General features: G+C 39.2%; 1 protein-coding gene across 6 annotated transcripts in view; it reads right to left on the reverse strand.

Moving 5' to 3' along the window:
• The window catches only part of LOC143667404 (phospholipid-transporting ATPase ABCA3-like), a 287971-nt gene that overhangs the window by 151396 nt on the left and 116710 nt on the right, over positions 1-19865 (reverse strand). For 5 of the 6 annotated variants that reach the window (XM_077141597.1, XM_077141594.1, XM_077141595.1 and 2 more), the window contains 5 exons: positions 9900-10029; positions 5101-5255; positions 4698-4853; positions 4162-4372; positions 1443-1593 (listed from right to left, as the gene is read on the reverse strand). In XM_077141597.1, the coding sequence (XP_076997712.1) occupies positions 1443-1593; positions 4162-4372; positions 4698-4853; positions 5101-5255; positions 9900-10029 (803 nt within the window). The remainder of the gene's footprint in view (positions 1-1442; positions 1594-4161; positions 4373-4697; positions 4854-5100; positions 5256-9899; positions 10030-19865) is intronic. The other variant, XM_077141598.1, reaches the window with a different exon arrangement.

Below are 19865 nucleotides of genomic sequence, written 5' to 3' on the forward strand. Positions count from 1 at the left end.
TAGCAATGAGCCAGCAGAATGTAGGATTCCAAAGTCCATTGTCTAGACATTGCCATCATTACCAACCCATATGTCCCATTCCAGTTTTCAGGATCCCATTATTTTCCAATCAATGCATGTATTTTAACAGTAGACCCCTACAAGGTTGTTTTAGTTCATGTTATAAATCTGCTACTTACACAAGGAGACTCTGTGTCTGGTTTTCAGAGACCTCAAGTCTGCAACCACAGGTAATAAGATTTTCTTTCATGGAACACAAAGAAACTTTTATATCTTCCATACAGCATTTAAGGTGCAAATCTGAAGCTTCAGGTCATACTTTTATCTCATAACTGTATGCAGAATAACTAAGAACAATTAGCCTCTTATCTTCACAAAGGTACAATTGACAGAATCAAATGGTGATATTTTGTGTATCTCTATTGCCAACTTACACCATGGACAGTCAGTGCCATCTTGATTCTTGGAAATAGAGTCATTAGTGCCTTTGAGTTTAATCAGAGTAGAATACCAATTACAAAAACCCATTTTTAAGATTCTGTTTCTCAAGAACTACTCCAGGTACCAAGCTGTATTAGTCAAGGTTCACCAGGGTAACAGAACCAACAGGAGCTATCTGTACATATGAGATTTTATAAAGTTGTCTCTTGCAACTGTGGTGCATGAGTCCAAATTCCATAGGCAGCCTGTGAGTTGACAGCTCCTTTGAAGGTCTTCAGTGAATACTCCAGGAGAGGCTAGCTGGCTGAAGTAGTGAGGGATTCTCTCTTTTGACTTCTCCTTTAAAGCCTTCGACTGATTAGATTAAATGTCACTAATTGTGGGGGACTCTCTCCTCGGCCAACTGCACATGTAATCAGCAATGCATACAATCAACATGCTGATGATACAATAAACCAGCCTCCTGGTTTATTAACCAGCCACAAAATGTCCTGGCAGTAATGGCTAAGCCAGTGCTTGACCAGACAACTGGGCACCATCATGCGACCAAGTCGACATAGAAATCTAACCATTAACACCCTGTTTCTCCATTTGATAGTTAATTCGGCTGATTTTTTGTGATCAAAGCACCTATTTCTTCCAGGTTTCTGTGGTCCCTGACTCCAGAAGCTGCCAAATAGGCTTTTTTTTATATATTACTATCTAAATATTTCCTTTGACTCTATTTGCCCAGAAAAAAAAAGTTGTACTAATAACTTACTATACCACTAATTAACACCAGGCTTTTAGAAATAGAAATAAAAATATCAAGAGAAGCCTAAATTAAATGTAACCTATGTGGCACCTCTGTACAGTTCAGGAAATCTTGAAAGTAAATTTTCTATTACTTAACACCTGGCAACTAGAAAGAATTTATTTCCCAACCCCAAGGAAACCTGGAAAAGTGACCATGATTTTTGTAACCCTGAAAACCATTTCTCTATCATTCTCTGGTTCCATACCTGTCTGTGTACTCTCTAGGGAGGATAAACGACAATTCAGCTGCAACATTGTTCTCCAAAACGGCTCCTGGTATATGAGAATTAATGATTTCAGTGATTTCCTCAACATCACAGTTAGGTTCCTTCACCATGATGATGTGGTATCCCACACCTGAAAAGATATATTTACAAAACCAAATAAAGCAGTTTTGAATTTTGTATATTCTTAGGGGATAATACGTGGCTCTCCATGGTATAAGTCAGCAGAAGACATGGCATGTCACATGTCATTTGGCTACAGTTCTAAGGAGGGACATCCATAAAACTTCCAAATGCAGCTCTAAGAGGCCAATGATGGTTAAGGATCTGGTTATATAATCAGATTTACAGAAATACAGAATAAACCCTCTGCAATACAATCTCCTTTCCTTCTGAAACTGTAATATGGGATCTGGGAGGACAGTAATAAATATTAATTAATTCATTCAACAAATATTTGTTGAGGGCTTACTGTGTGCCAGGAACTATTCTAGATCCCAGTTATACAGCCATGAGTCAAAAAGCTAGAAATCATAATTTTTTTGTCATGGGCAGGCCTTAGGAATCGAACCCGGGTCTCCATCATGGCAGTGAAGAATTCTGTCACTGAGCCACTGTTGCACCACCCGGAAATCATAAAATTTTAACCTTCTAGTGAGAAAAGAGAGATAAGTGAAATTAATTAGCAAAATCTTCTCTAGTGTTAGTGCTAAGGAGAAGAAAGTTAATTGTCTTGGAAAGGGCAATACGAAATGATGAGGAGGAAGTGTCGAAAGTTAAGATGGGGCCAGGGAAGGCCTGATAGAGAAGGTGCTCTTGAGTATAGATCTGAAAGAAGTGAGGCAGCTATCAGGGCTTATTCCACACTTTGCAGGTGGAGAAGAATTACCCATATTGGGGGGAAAAAAACCAGTCATTGGAAAATCCAGTAGAAAACACTTTGCACATTTTTGTTTCTGTTTATGATAACAAAAAATGCAAGTCATAGATCTTAAACATCAGAAGTGGCTCAGGAGATACTACGGCTCAGTCATCTGTGTATGGCAGGTAAGCATTACTTCACCTCATTGTGTTAGGAATTCTCTTCTACCTCAATAGACTTTTCTATTACCAAGTCTTCATGATTGTCTCAAGATTTTAAACACACCCATGTACATGTGTGTGCATGCACATATGCATATGAACATATATGTGTATGCATATATTTGTGTATATAATATACATATTTGATTTTTTCCAATACCATTGCCTTCATTCTAATTTTGACATGCACTACTTTATTACTGTATTACTGTAGCTGTATTACTGCTACATCTTCTAATGGGCCTTACTGAGTTCTCCATTTCAAAATTCATTTTATATGTTCATCTGTATGTGAAATGAAAACCATTCTAGCCCTTCCATTTTCCAACAAACTTAATTTCTCATTAAGCCTCCACCAAAACTTTCTGATCCAGGCTAACCTCTTCCATTGTCCCAGGGAAAAATAGGCCCCTTTTCACCCTTATGTTTTACTTACCTACCCTCCTAAAAAAATAAAATGTGTTCTGTCTAAAACTGTCTTTTTCAACTCCAATTTTAAAAGAGAGCACTCTGTTGATAACCAACATACTTAAGCAGTAATTTTGTATCTATTAATAACCTACTTATTATCAACTTCAAAATCTTCATCTGTAAATAAATAGACATTCAAAATTATGCCTCCTTCCACTTCTTACAAACAGACTTACTATTTAAAATCCACATCTTCCTAGGTGGAAAGAGGAGGAGGGGTAGCACATTAGGGTGGAAAGTATGGGCTTTGGTGACAGAGGGTACCAGGTCCAGATTTCTGTCTCTCAGTGCATGGTTTAGAAATGTTATTTAAGATATGTGAAGCCAAATTTTTTCCTCCATAAACAGGCAGAGTTCTGAAGAGTAAATGAGATAAAGTATTCAAAGTGGGAAACATAGTAACTCATCCAAAAAAAAAATCCATAAATGAGTTGAATGAATGAACAAAAATACTGAAGTAATTGTTAATGGAATAGAGTCATCCTTAACTATTCTCATTTATTTGTATCATCTGATTGTGAAGCCCGAATACACGTACTGGCTTTAGAAGTCAATCATCTGTGATTTAATATTACTCATTTTTTTGCAGTAGTATTACTGACTAAGCGGACTAAGTGCTCATCAAAGTCAGGACTATTTTATTCCACTATTTATTCATTTCTTGCCCAATAAATTCTTCTTGATCAATTGTCACATTTCATGGACATTTTGTGAAAATGAATCTATAAAGCATTTAACTTATTACACTTAGATTTGACTCTGAATTGGAGAAAGAGAAAAAAAGAGTCAAAAATATCTGTTCACTGACTTTATCCCCTACAGGCATGAACTAATCTGCCAAGTCTCTTGGAGGAATGATTACATTTCAGGAACAAATTAATACTTTGGTAGAAGCCAGATGGGGTCATAAAGAATATCTTCCAAGTTAGAGGGCACTTATTGGGTCATACTGGGAAATAACTGAAAAGATAGGATACGTCTAAGTTGTATAGAGCCATAAAAATCAATTGAAATAGTTTAGATCTAAAGCAAAAGGATACAGGAAGCTATTGAACTTCTATATAACTAGACAAAAAAAATAATGAAAATCATGTTAGAAGAATATTATAAGGGATCAATATTCAAGAAGGCTGAAAGGGAGAGAGACCATATATTTGTTTCAGGAAGATTGAAGAGCCACAGCACTGCAGGGACCCCTGGACCATGATGGCAATGCGGTCACCCAGGACGTCAGCTTCATCCATGTAGTGTGTGGTCAGTAAAATGGTACGATCAAGTTTGTACTGCTGAAGGAGATCCCAGGTGGTCCTCCTTGAGATTGGGTCCATGCCAGATGTCGGCTCGTCAAGTATCACCACCTAAAGGTTAGAAGAACAATTCCATGAGTATTGTGAATTCATGCTATGCCACACATGAGATACCCAACTCATCATGTGGACACACTTTAGCTAAGATACAGAATCTGGACTAAACCAAAATGAAGAACTCTGGAAAATTACTAATAACCCCAAACCCCAAGACCATGCTATATTCTACCAGCTGGGTCAGTAATGGGAATCCCCTGTGATGATCATCTGGGTGGTTCCCTTTGGGGAATTAGATTTTCATATCAGTGCTTAGGTTGTTGTCACCTGAATTTTATGGATCAGCTGGAGCCAGGGACTCATTTTAACTGTCCTTTACCTTGGAGCCCCCTATAAGTGCAATGATGATGGAGAGTTTGCGCTTCATTCCTCCACTCAGTGACTGTGAAAATGAATCACGCTTCTCCTGCAGGTCAAAAGCGGTCAGCATTCCGTTAATTTCAATAGAATACTTCTCTTGAGATACTCCTTTTATCTGTTAAGAAAAGCTAGAATTTACACGGTGCTTCCAACTTTATCCTTAGAAAAGTCTTAGATCAGAAACCTTCTTACACAGCTCTCTAGAGCTAATACATTTCTTCTTCCCTATATAGTAAGAGGGCAATACCTCAAAATAAAAAATGACTTTAACGTCATAAGAATAAGGATGTTGCTCTTACTTAACGTGCCTGGAGCAGATGAAAACAGTCAGGGGAGGAGAGAATAACAAATCTCTGGCTCACCACACAGTAGAAATAAAGATGTTCTGCTACTGTCAAATTATGAAACAACAGGTCATTCTGGGGACAAAGGCCCAAGTTTTTCCTGATATGCACCATGTCCTTTGAGATGTCATATCCATTAATATAGACATCTCCACTGGTAGGAACAATGAAACCTAAAATTAAGCAGAACATATGACAGAAACTTAGCTTTGGTGAGGAAACCTGACAATACACTATACACTAGCACCTCAATTGCACCGTCTACTTATGGATTACTTAAAAGAATAAGCAAAATCTTGTACAAAGGAATACGTTTGATAAATATCAATGCTAGGTTGATGGGAAAAGAAACCATTTTTGTGGCATAATTTTATTCTTGGCCTGGTGGCTTAGTCTCTTTCTCTCCCTCCCTCGGCCATTTTGGCACGACCGGTTCTTCTAGATCTCTGAATTACAAGCCTCACCGGCGACTAGTGATGATGCAGTCTTGTCTCTTTAACCCTATTGGCCTTCTCCTTAGTCCTCCACCTGCCCAACATCCACTGCTACAAGTACACTCAGGAACAGCATCTCTATGGTCACAGTCACTCACCCGTCCTCCCTGTGTGATTGGCTACCCTCCCCTGGAGGCCACGCCCTAACTCCGCCTCTCCTCAAACTGTATATAATCCAGGGCTCACGGAGCCTCGTGGTCTTTAGCTACTGGCGGCCCTGGCATAAGCGTCTACCAACAATAAAGCTACCTCGCTTCATGCCTTAAGTGACTTGGCCTCCAGTCCTTTAGACCCGCAGCGAGGTCTCCTGCGCGCACCCCTTGGACCCAGACCCCTGGCTCGAGCCCCTTTTCTGCGTGCGGCAGTGTCGTCTAGCAAGCAGTGAGAAGCTGAGGAGTAGAGGGTCCCTGATAGTTTAGCGGTTGGGCCAAACCGCACATTTTTCTTTCTTTTTTCATATTCATATATTCTCATTTTCAATGAGCATAAAATGATATGAATTACTCAGTGTGCTGGTCTGAGTCTGTAGTGGACCCCAGAAAAGCCATGCCCTTTGATCCTCATTCCATATTGCTGGGTGGAAGCATTTTGATTGTTTCCATGAAGATGTGACCCACCCAATTGGGGGTGGTAACTTTTGATTAGATGATTTCCATGGAAGTGTGTCTCTACCCACTGAAGGTGGAGTTGCTTGCTGGAATCCTTTAAAAGAGGAAACATTTTGGAGACAGTCCCCTTTTGGTAGAGCCACGTGAAAGCTAGCAGATGACACCGTGTTCACCATGTGCCCTTCCAGCTGAGAGAGAAATGTTGAACGTCATTGGCTTTCTTGAACCAAAGTATCTTTCCCCGGATGCCTTAAATTGGACATGTCTATAGACTTGTTTTAACTGGGACATTTTCTCAACCTTAGAACTGTAAACTAGCAACTTATTCAATTCTCCTTTTTAAATGCCATTCTGTTTCTGGTATTTTGCATTCCGATAGCTAGCAAACTAGAACACTTGGGTAATCAAAACATTTTAAATAATTTGCTGAATTCCAAAATACTGCTGTCAGCCATTTCAAAACATATGTGAAAACCAATTATGAGCTGAGTACTGCCCTATGTATACTGTGATAGACTTTTTTTTAAATGAAAATACAGGGCCCTTATCCTCAAGAAGTTGGTAGGTAAAACACAATCACATAAAATAGTCTAAAATCATTTACATAAAAATGTATGCATAGATGATGCAACTGGATCAGTTTTATGGAAAAATATCTATTATATTAGGTATAGCTACAAAGCTACTTAAACTCCATGACTCATTATTTCTACTATATAAAATACACTAAGAAAAATGTATTCAAGATTGTTCATTTTATTTAGGGTGAGCAAATGTCCCAGTTTCTCAGCCTCGTATCTGGTATAACATTTGTCCCCAATTTTTTATTTTTAAGTGACACTATTAATAGTTGTACTAAAAATAAGCTGGGCAGGTACAGTACCCCTACTGTGCATGCCTGGCTTCTGGCAATGTCTGGCAGTATATGAGAAGCACATGGAATAAAGACAGTTATCACATTTTAATATACAAGGTGTCTGAGAGAGAAACTGTGATAACTTCTTTTCCAAACCCATTCCTGATACAATGTCACTAACACATTCCTTTAAGAAAAATATGCAGAGCACTTCCTGATATGCTAGCTATGACTATTAACTATTAGCTAAGACAGTTCATGGCTTTCAGTAGAGATGGTGGTAGGAGAAGTCCTGAGTAATGCTGCCCTGCTGGTCACCTGCTGTACAAGTCAGTCCTGCATGTGAAAAGCAGGAAGTTAACCAGGAACCCAAGGGCAAGTGAAGCAGGACCATGTGAGGTCAGTGGGAAATGGAGCAGAGTTTTACTTGAATTATTTGTAGGATTTAGATGAAAAGAAGTCCTGATACAGCACGTACACATCTTGCTTTCATACTTCTGTCATTGATTGCATTATGTAATCTTACAACAATTAATCTATCTCACCATGTAGTGTACTAGGGGTCCCCAAGACCATGCCTAGGTTTGATGAGCCACTAGAATGATTCTCAGAATTCACTATATAGAGTCGCACTGATGGCTAGGATTTATTGTAATGAAAGGATACAAAGCAAAATTAGCAAACAGAACTGCATTCAGGGGAAAGTACAGAGGGAAACCAGGCACAATTCCCAGGGGTTCTCTCTCAGTGGAATCACACAGGACACAATTCTTCTAGCAATGAGTTTTAAAAACACACATGAACCCTGTGTTTGATGCTCCTTTTATCTACCTTATCAACAGATGAGTAAAATACATGGAATAAAAATAAATAATAGGGGGAACAAATGTTAAAATAAACTTAGATTGAAATGCTAGTGATCATATGAAAGGGAGGGGTAAGGAGTATGGTATGTATGAATTTTTTTCTGTTGAATTTTTATTTCTTTTTCTGAACTGATGTGAATGTTCTAAAAAATGGTCATAATGATGAATGTGCAACTATGTGATGATATTGTGAATTACTGATTATATATTGATTATAGATGTAGAACAGAATGGTCATATGTTAAGAATATTTGTGTTTCTTTCTTGTCATTTTTTTAACTTAAAAATTAAAAAAAAAAACACATGTGAAATGCCATTTATCGAGGAAATTCATTAGAGGTCCAGCACCCAGGCCTTTTATTGGGGGTTGGTCATACAAGCACCCTCTGCCTAGCCTGTACCAAAGTTCCAGACTCCCTGCTGTTCAGCATAAACCATATTCTTTACACAATCAGTTTAGGTACACCAGTTAGCCATTCTTATTAGTTTGAGGAATGGTGAGAACTCCCCCAAAATGCAAGTTCCCAGGTGCCAACACTGCAAACAGGTCTTTATAAGGATAGCAGACGTGCTATATAACTCTTCTTAGCACATTTGGTACATATATATTGCTTCAAATAAATTTTGATAAATTACAAATGGATTAGCTGAGCAATAAGAGAGCTTTCTGAGGTGATGGTGAAGATCTCTTTTTTTATAGGGGAATATGTTGCACAGATGTATTCATACATCAAAATTCAGCAAATGTTCACTTTAAATTTATGCATTTAATTATAATGAAATTTATAACTGTATCAAAAAAATTTAATTATATGCATAATAGAGTATTTAGGAGTATACTGATGTCTACAATTAACTTTAAAATGCTTACAATATGCATTGATAGTTGTGTCAAAGTAGGTACAGTAAAATGTTAAAATGGTAGAATCTTTGTGATGAGTGTTTTCATTTAAAAGCTGCTGGAATAGAATGTACCAGAAATGGAATGGTTTTTTAAAAGGGGGAATTTATTAAGTTTCAAATTTACAGTTCTAAGGCCATGAAAATGTCCAAATTAAGGCAAGGCTATAAAAATGTCCAAACTAAGGCATCCAGGGAAAAATACCTTGGCCGAAGAAAGCCAATGATATTTGGGGTTCTCTCTCAGTTGGAATGGCACATGGCAACATCTGCTAACCTTCTCTCCCAGTTTCTTGTTTCATGAACTTCCTCCCGGGGCATTTTCCTTTTTCACCTCCAGAGGTCTCTGGCTGTGTGAGCTCTGTTGGTTCTGGCAGCTCTTGCAGCTCTAAAGCTTTTTCCAAAATGGTTTCCTCTTAAAGGGCTCAAGTAAGCAACCCCACCTTGAATGGGTGGAGACCCATCTCCATGGAAACCAACTAATCAAGCATTACCACTCACAATTGGGTAGGTCACATCTCCATAGAAACAATAAAAACATCCCACCCAGCAATATTGTATGAGGGTTAAAGGACATGGTTTTCTGGGGTACATGACAGATTCAAACCAGCACAGTGAGTATATGGGTGTTCAATGAAAAATTCTTTCAATATGGTTGTATGTTTGAAGATTCTCATAATAAATATGAAAAGACATATTCATAAGAAAAGCGACATTTTACAGTGAAACCAATGCATATTGAACAAATTAAAATGTTTTGTTGATAAAAAGGAAGGGATATAGAAAGGTAAGAAAGATAAAAGAAAATTAATGAATAAATAAAGGAATAAATGAATGAAAATTTAAGAAGAGGGTCCTTGCATTGACCAAAAAAGGACTGAACTGTGAAGTGAGAAATTTATGCACCCAAGAAACAGAAATAAATACTAATTTTCAAATTTTATAACAAATTATTTGTACTTTAAAAAGAGAATGGATTAATTACAAACTGTATGTGTCACTTAAATGACAACAATGCCAACATCAAGATGGTACACAAAAGCCTCTAGCTTGGTCCACAATATTCGTGCAGAGGGTGGCCCTGGGGACATACCTGAGAGAATGGATAAGGTGGTAGTCTTTCCTGCCCCATTTTGTCCTAGAAGAGCAGTGATCTGTCCCTCATATGCATTCAAATTCAAGTCTTGAACGGCTATTGTAGTATTATTGTTCAGTCTGAATTCCTACCAAAAAAAAAAAAATACTATATTTATATCTATCACTATCAATCGTGAAGAGCAAGCATTCATAGTAGTTGTCCATAGAAGAAAAACACCATATCCTCAATTTCAAGAGGTAGAAAAATCAAAATATAAAAAAAAAGAAAACAATTGTGAGAAGAACCAACCCTGGGAAGCACAACACGGGCAGACCTCTTTAGTAGGCCTAGGTAAACTTCCCCAGAACTATCTCATCTTCTTCCACTTTGTTTCAAATACTGTCTTGAAACTGATAATGATACAATATGCTCCAGTCAATGTATTTCTCCTAAATTGCAGAGCTGTCTGCTGGAAATCTATTATACTTGGTTGACCCATCAGCACCTGGAACTACTCATCATCACATTTGAAAATGTCCACCTGCTGCATCCTTTCCCAGATGAATGGGATCATTATCCACCAAGATGTGAAAACCAGAGACTTGGGACTCATTTATCCTAGGCAACTCTCTCTACCTCATCTACTAAAACTCATCAGTCACCAGCTACCACTAATTAACTCACTCATTCTGCAAGCATTTATGAGTGCCCACTACGTGTAAGACACTTTGAATAAATGTATAAAAAGACACACTGTTTCTGCTCTCAGGACAGATGTATTCTATAAGAGAAACATACAAAAAGCAAAAACAGGGGAAGTGATTAGACATTAGTAAAGGATGCTGCTTCACATAAAATCATCAGATAATGCTCTCTGAAGTCAAATATTTTAAGCTAAAACCCAAAATTTAGCGTGTGTGAAGACTAATTTAAAAAAAGTGCAGTTTGCTCCAACATGTAAAGCACTTACAATCATCGCTCTCCCCCTTACTCTCAGTTTCATCCAAACTGAAAATCAACAACTGTTCTTTGATCCATCAGAGAACTGAGGTCGTGGAGCCCCCACAACTGAAGAGATGGTCAAATAGAGAGAATCACAGCTTACTGCGAGCCCCAGCTGCTGGACCCAATAACTGGTCTAGAAGGTGCCGTTAAGCAGCAAATGTCAAATTGCTGGAGGCTGAGTATGGACTAGCTTGACAGTTTAAAAAAAACTTCTGGAGGTCCAATTTGGGGTTGAGGAGGGCACATTTTCATAGTGTTATTTTATGGCTAAGATATTTAAAATGGAATCTTAAGGTCATTCTGGAGATTATTCTTAAGCAAGTATCATGAATCTGCCAAAGTACACAAGGACTCAAGTAACAATATTCCTTAAAATCCGACACCTGAATACCGTAAAACAAACCACAAGATAAAGAATTTGGTTAACTATCTAACTTGAAGGACAACTGGAGTACCTCAAATATCCATCACCACCAACTTGTCTAGTCTTTTTATTTAAAAAAAATATTTGCCTGGAAATGCCTAGATGGGACATAATTTCAGTCCCTACCTGAATCTGTGCTGAGAATTGCAATTCTAAGACCCAAATAAATGTCTATGTCGCCTTGCAGCTTAGTTTGTTATTTCTCCGTGGACAAACCTGACCAGGTTCTCAAGGTGAAGATTAGAGACAACTCAGACAACACTCCCTTCATGCATCAAGCAAGGAATGAGGGGTGTAACCATTTTGAAATTCCTCAGGGGAAATATAACAAATTTGCAATATGCCCACAGCATTCTGTTCTCTGGAGCAAAGGCCTGCTCTCAAGAGAAACTACTTTGCTAGAGCCTACTGGTCTGTGGGGAAAGGAAAATACCCAAATCCAGCCCTCATTTAGCCTTCCAGTCTCACCTAAGGAGGGGGAAAGCTGAGAATCACTTGCAAAAACACAGCCCAGGGTCACAGGCCCAAAACAAGAGTGAAACTTATTCACAGGATTGTAGAATGCCTTCCCTCCCCCACACTTTACCACCATATCAGCAGGGCTCCAGTGTAAGATAGTTGGTTACAGCTCAAATTACTGCAAGGCTGAGGCTCTATTTAAGAAAGTGCTCTTAGGGGAAGATAAGACAGACAGAAAAAAGGTCTAGAGGAAATAGAAGACACCGGCCCCTACAGCTACAGCAAACATTAAATACTGCCCAAACCTTAGCAGTATTATGTTAATGAGGATTAACATAAAACCTCACAATAAAGGCCTGTTTACCTCAGTTCCTGTTACTCAATACATCATGTCTGAGTTTTAACCCAAAACTACAAGTCATGCTAAAAAGCAAGAAAAAGCACAGTCTGCAGAGAACAAACAAGACATTTTCCATTTTACAGATGGAAAATAAGCAGCGTACTCCTGTGCCAGCTGCTGGCTGGTGAAGTGGACCTCCCAGCTCCACAGTCCAGAATCTTTGCACACACAAATCTGGAAATTACCAGACCCATCACACCTACAAGCCGGAGTTTGCCGTGATGCACAGGGCTAATGCCCCACCCCTGAGCTGACGGCTTCTAGCATGCCTAGGGGCCTGAGGCCTGACTGGATTTTCACCTGGTCTGGACCCTGTCCAGAAAGCTGCAGCAGACAGGGAGAGGTGGAGCTGTGGGGAAGTAGTGGCCAAGAGCACCATTGGCTGGGAAGAGGGGGAAAGTTTAGACTGGCAAGCTGCTTCTCTGTCTTGACTGCAAAAGACTTTTAAAAAGGGCTTCTCCCCTGAGTAGGCCCTGACCTTGATTTGGCTGGGAATTACTGACAAACCAAATGTCAAAGGAGACATTTAATGCAAACTCAAGCAAAAGCAAAAATAAAACTCTAGATGCACAAGGGAAACAAACTTTCAAAATAATCTTATTGAGATAATCAAGTACCAAAAAAAAAAACAGCAAAAAATCACAAACCATATAAGAAGGAAGAAGATATGGCCAAGCTAACTGATCAAAATAAAAAGCCAGAGGAGACACAGAATTTGGAACAACTTATCAAAGATGTTCATACAAATCCCCTAAGTAAGTTCGATGGATTGGCTAAAGAGATGAAGAATGTCAAGAAGTCACTAGAAGAGTATCATAAAGAATTTGAAAGAATCAATACAAATATAACAGATCTTTCAAAAATGAAAAATACAAAAAATGAAAAATACAAAAATGAAAAATGAAAGATACTGCAGATCAAATTAAAAATATACTAGAGAAACGCAACAGCATATTTAAGGAAGCAGAAGAAACAATAAGTGAACTAGAGGACACAGCAACTGAATTTGAACACACAAAAGAACAAGTGATGAAAAAAAGATGGAAAAATTTAAATTGGATCTGAGGGAAATGAAGGACAACATGAAGTATGAAAATATAAGGGTCATTGGTGTCCAAGAAGGAAAAGAGAAGAGTTAAAGGGCTAGGAAGATTGTTTGAGGAGATAACTGAGAAAAACTTCCCAACCCTTATAAAAGACATAAATATTGTAAGTCAAAGTAGCCAAATAAACTCCAAATAGAATATATCCAAACAAAAACACTCTAATACATATACAAATTAGACTATTTAATGCTGAAGAGAAGAGAGTTCTAAGAACAGCAAGAGAAAAGTAATTCACCCCATAAAAGGGAAGTCACACAAGACTAAATGCTGATTCTGAAAGAGAAAAATTTACAGCCAAGAATCCTTTAACCAGAAAAGGAGTCCTTCAAAAATTTAAATTTTCACAGATAAACAAAGGCTAAGAGAACTTGTTAACAGGAACCCTGTCCTGGAAGAAATACTAAAGGGAGTTCTGTTGGCTGAAAAAAAGTCAGGAGAGACTTTGAGGAGACTACAGAAATGATCATCAGTAAAGGTAGCTAAAAGGATAAAAAGAGTGAAAAATACTAGATCTCTCAAATAAAAGCCAGGGTATAAAATGAATAAAGCAAGGGACAGCTTTTATAGTAATACCACAGTATTTTAATGGATTAAACTCCCAAATAAGACACAGACTGGCAGAATGGATTTTTAAAAATCTGATCCATCTTTATGTTGTTTACAAGAGACTCACTTTAGACCCAAAGACACAAATAGGCTGAAAGTGAATGGATGGAAAAAGATATTCCATGTAGGCAATAATCCCAAACAAGCATTAGTAGCCATACTAATACAGGCAAAATAAAATTTAAATGCAAAGATGTCATAAGAGACAAGGAAGGACACCATGTATTAATAAAAGAGATAATCCAAGAAGAAATAACAATTATATATGTCTATGCACCCAATCAAGGTGGTCCAGAGTACATGAGGCAAACACAGGCAAACTGAAGGGAGCAACAGACATTTCTACATTTCTACACATACGATTCTCTGCAACAGAAAGAACAACTAGAAAGATGATCAACAAGGAAATAGGGAACCTAAATAACAGGCCTAACAGACATATATAGATTGTTGCATCCCAAAACACAAGGATGTACATTTTTCTCAAGAGCTCATAGAACATTCTCTAGGTTAGATCCTATTCTGTAGCACAAAACTGATTTAAAGTTTTTTTAAAGATTGAAATTATGCAAAGCACATTCTCTGATCAGAATGGAACAAAGATGGAAATCAATAACCACTGAAGAAATGGAACTGTCACAAACATATGAAAGTTAGACAACATACTCTTAAACAATCAGTGAGTCAAAGAAGAAATTGCAGAAGAAATCAGTAAGTATCTAGAGAAGAATGAAAATGAGAATACAACATATTACAACTTATGGGATGCAGTGAAGGAAGTGCTGAGAGGGAAATTTATAGCTCTAAATGCTTACATTAAAAAGGAAGAAAGTGCTAAAGAGAAAGGCCTAACTGACCAACTGAAGGAACCAGAGAAAGAGTAGAAAACTAACCCTAAAGCAAGTAGATGAAAAGAAATAAAGATTAAGGCAGAAATAAATGAATTGGAGGAAAAAGCAGCAGAAGCAATAAAACCAAAAGTTGGTTCTTTGAAAAGATCTACAAGATTGTTAAAACTTTAGCTAGACTGACAAAATCAAAAGACAGAAGATGCAAATAAATAGAATCAGAAATGAAAGGGGGATCATTACTATAGATCCTGAAGAAAGAAAAAAGATCATAAGAGGATACTACATACAACTACATGCCAACAAACTAGACAATTCAGATGAAATGAACAATTTCTTAAAAGCACATGAATATCCTAAAGTGATCCAATGAGAAACAGAAGACCTCAACAAACCAATCACAAGTAAAGAGATCGAATCAGTCAGCCAAAACTTCCCTACAAAGAAAAGCTCTGGGCAAGATGGCTTCACAAAGGAATTTCATCAAACAAAAACTAACACCATTAATGTTCAAACTCTTCCAAAAACTTGAAGAAAAGGGAACACTACCTAACTTATTCTGTGAAGCTAATATCACTCTAATACCAAAACCAAATAAAAATACTATAAGAATGGAGATTAGGGCAATCTCCCTAATGGCCATAGATGCAAAAACTGTCAACAAAATATTTGCAAATCAAATCCAATGGTACATTAAAAGAACTATACACTATGACCAAGTGGAGTTTATTCCAGGTATGAATTAAACCTGGAATAAACTCTTGCATTGATGACTCAATGCAAGAAAATCAATCAGTGTAATACACCACATCAATGAACTGAAAGGGAAAAATCATTCAATCATCTCTATTGATTCCTAAAGAGCATTCAACAAGATTCAGCATCCTTTCTTGATAAAAACACTTCAAAAGATAGGAATCAATGTTGAAGGCAAGCAGGAATGGGGAGAGGGTGTTTAATAGATCTATGTGTCCCACTGATTAACACTAGAAATATCAATAAGTTCTTGCAAGAACTACTTTAAAGAGATGATTCATGTACATAGAGTATTTAAGTCCAGGGTACAGGAGGTAGGCTACAATTGCATGCTATGTTCTGTGTTTGATGGGGAAACATCAGCAGTATCGCAGCAGCAGCAGGGGTAAATAATGGGGGGAGGGACAAGAATTAAGGGGAGGTTTAGATTTCCTAAGAGAAAGACAACCAACGAACACACCCTCGCCAATAAGAAATCTGAACCTCCCCTTAATTCTTGTCCCTCCCCCCATTATTTACCCCTGCTCCTGCTATGATACTGCTGGGTGTGTTTGTTGGTTGTTTTTCTCTTGGGAACAAAGAAATTATCTAGAATTGAGATTGTTGATGGACTGTGGACTTTGGGCATTATACATGATGCCTAATGAATGCAGGTGGCTGAGAGATGCACTGACTGAGAGATGGATTGGTGAGCAATGGTGCATACATATGATTGAATATTGTGCTGCTACACAAAGGAATGGAGTCATGGGGCATGCAGCAACGTGAATGGACTGGTGGAACATTTGGTGAGGCAAAATAGGCCAGAAGCAAAAGAACAAATACTGGATGGTCTTTAGAAAATGCTTATGGAAAGACAGTGGCCTGGATTGTGAGCTCTTGTAACAGACACATTTGGTCCAGAGTGGTAATTATTATTTCCGGACTTTGAGAGGCTGCTTCATATATCTTTAAGCTGGTATTTGGAGATGGGAATGAAGTCAATCAGGTCCCAATTGAGATGATTCAGAATACTGGGATAAGGAAGACACTGTCTATATTTTGGAACTGCACCTGCTCTTTGAGACCAAAGGAAGAAAGGTTTATTTTGTCTGAAACCTAGATTTTCTGTGGCACATGGTCTGGCTCAACTTATCTGAATAGCTCATTTGAACAACTGAAACATGGGGAGCCCAGAAAGGGAATGAGGGCCTTTGATGCTGTGTGGCTTAGTGTGATGCCTGGATATATCCTAGAATATACTATGCGGATAATCAAAAAGTATTGGTGGGGTCCCTTGAAGGATGGGAGAAAAAATGTGGAACTGTTGAGCTCTGCCATTAGAGAGTCACCTGGTGCTGGGTCAATCACTGGGGACACCCAAATCAATAGGCCATGCCCTTGATCTTGAGGCTTACTCTTGTGGGGCTTTTGTAGGTGGTGGAGAGGCTATAGTTATGGGTAAGGGTTACTTCTGGAGGACCTCTTTTGTTGTTCAGATGTGGTCTCACTCTCTCTAAGCCCAACTCTGCAAGTGATCAATGCCCTCCCCGCTACATGGGACGTGACGTCCAGGGGTGAGGGTCCCGGCCCACATGGGAGATGTCAGCAGGGATGGGTCTGGCCCTGGCACAGTGGCATCAAACGATTCCACCCTGATCAAGAGGGGTGTATTAGTTAGAGTTCTCTAGAGAAACAGAACCAACAGGAAATATTCGTAAATATGAAATTTATAAAAGTGTCTCACATAACTGTGGGAAAGTAGAGTCCAAAGTCTGCAGGGCAGGCTGTGAAGCTGATGACTCTGATGGAGGGTCTAGATGGACTCCACAGGAGAGGCTCACCAGCCAAAGCAGGAAGCGAGCCTATCTCCTCTGAATCCTCCTTAAAAGGCTTTCAGTGATTAGATTAAGCATCACTCATTAAAGAAGACACACCCCTTGGCTGATTACAAACAGAATCAGTTGTGGATGTATCCAACTTGATCATGATTTAATTCTATGAAATGTCCTCATAGCAAAAGACAGGCCAGCACTTGGCCAACCAGACAAACAGGTACCACCACGTGGCCAAGTTGACACAAGAACCTGATCATGACAGTCCACCCCTTGTCAACTTCACAGCTATACTCATCACCACAAACCATACTTTATTTTTAAATAGAAAACAATAAAAGACAATTTTTTCTCACATAACAATACTCAACTGTCCTGAATATAACTGGAAACACATTAAATCTCTTCTTAAACTTGATATCTTACAACTTAAATAGTATAACATGAACAAAACAGCATTACATTCCTCATATCTGAAACTGATCACATGGCTGTAGTTCATATTTATGACCACCTTCTTCCACTACCCATTCCATGTTCCCTTTACCCTCAGCAAGCACTTCAGCTGGCCATGGTTCTTTGCCTGGTGGGGTGACCCAAACCTTCATTCCTGAAGTTTCAGAGCCATTGGTAGTCCTGCTTGGACTGGGTTGTTGCAGTTTTCCATTGATTTTAGTCACAGGGCATGGTAGTACTAAAAGATGCCCTAGAGGATCTCCTATATTCCAGGAAAACTCTTTCTTTACCTCTATTGTGTAGTTGCAGTCCTATTTTCCTGATAGTCAGGGTCAATCACCACAGCCAGTAACATAATCCCTTTCTTGGCTTGTTGATCCAGAGGCATGAGTAGTCCAAAGTGAACAGGTGGCAGTCTTAGATTCCTGCTCAGTGGAATAATTGTTGTTTCTCCTGGTGGAGGCACTTCCCCTTTTGGAACTAAAACCTGTAGACCAGCAGAGCTCATAGTCGCAGGGACAGGAAGCAAAAATTTTCCTAGTGGAACACTAGGGGTAATAGTGAGTGGTGCCACTCCCATTTCCATCCCTTGGGTCCTGGACCCATGGATCCTGGTTATAGGAGAAACAGCACCATAGAGAGGATGCTGATTCAGAGCACACATAGCTTCCTGGAGAACATTACCCCAGCCCTTCAAGGTATTGCCACCCAGTTGGCACTGTAATTGAGTTTTCAAAAGGCCATTCCACTGTTCTATCAAACTAGCTGCTTCTGGATGATGGGGAACACAGTAAGACCAGGGAGTTCCATAAGCATGTACTCATTCCCACACTTCATTTGTTGTGAAGTGTGTTCCCTGATCAGAAGCAATGCTGTGTGGAATACCAAGACGCTGTATAAGGCATTCTATAAGCACACGGATGGTAGTTTTGGCAGAAGCATTGTATGCAGGGAAAGCAAACCCATATCCAGAGTATGTGTCTATTCCAATTAGAACAAATTGCTGCCCCTTCTATGAAGGGAGCGGTCCAACGTAATCAACCTGCCACCATGTAGCTGGCTGGTCACCTCAGGGAATGGTGCCATATCTGGGACTGAGTGTGGGTCTCTGCTGCTGGCAGATTGGGCACTCAGCAGTAGCTGTAGCCAGGTCCACCTTGGTGAGTGGAAGTCCATGTTTCTGAGCCCAAGCATAACCTCCATCTCTACCACCATGGCCACTTTGTTTATGAGCCCTTTGGGTAATGACAGGAGATGCTGTGGAAAGAGGCTGACTGGTATCCACAAAATGGGTCATCTTATCCACTTGATTATTAAAACCTTCATCTGCTGAAGTCACCCTCAGGTGCGCATTCACATGGGACATAAATATGTTCATGCTTTAGCCCACTCAGAAAGGTCCATCCACATAACTCTTCCCCAGACCTCTTTGTCACCAATTTTCCAATTATGGTCTTTCCAAGTCCCTGACCATCCAAACCATTAGCAACAGCCCATGAGCAGTATAGAAATGCATCTCTGACCAGTTCTCCTTTGAAGCAAAATGAACAACCAGGTGAACTGCTAGAAGTTCTGCCCACTGGGAGGATCTCCCCTCACCACTGTTCTTCAAGGACACCCCAGAAAGGGGTTATAGTGCTGCAGCTGTCCACTTTTGGGTGGTACCTGCATATCGTGCTGAACCATTTGTAAAACAAGCCCAAGTTTTTCTCTTCCTCAATCAATTCACTGTAAGGAATTCCTCAAGAAGCCATAGCGCTGGTCCAGGAAAGAGAAGGTAATGCGGCAGGAGTGGAGACTATGGGCATTGGGGCACTTCCTCATGAAGCTTACTTGTGCCTTCAGGACCTGCTCTGGTGCTATCTCGTATATACCATTTCCATTTTATGATGGGGTGCTGCTGTGCACACCTAACTTTGTGGCTTGTTGGGTCAGACAACACCCAGCACATGATAGGAAATTCAGGTCTCATGGTAACTTGGTGGCCCAAGGTTAAGCATTCAGTCTCTACTAAGGTCCAGTAACAGGCCAAATGCTGTTTCTCAAAAGGAGAGTAGTAATCTGCAGCAGATGGTAAGGCTTTGCTCCAGTATCCTAAGGGTCTGTG

This window comes from Tamandua tetradactyla, chromosome 23, assembly GCF_023851605.1.
Source record: "Tamandua tetradactyla isolate mTamTet1 chromosome 23, mTamTet1.pri, whole genome shotgun sequence".
NCBI classification, from domain to species: domain Eukaryota; kingdom Metazoa; phylum Chordata; class Mammalia; order Pilosa; family Myrmecophagidae; genus Tamandua; species Tamandua tetradactyla.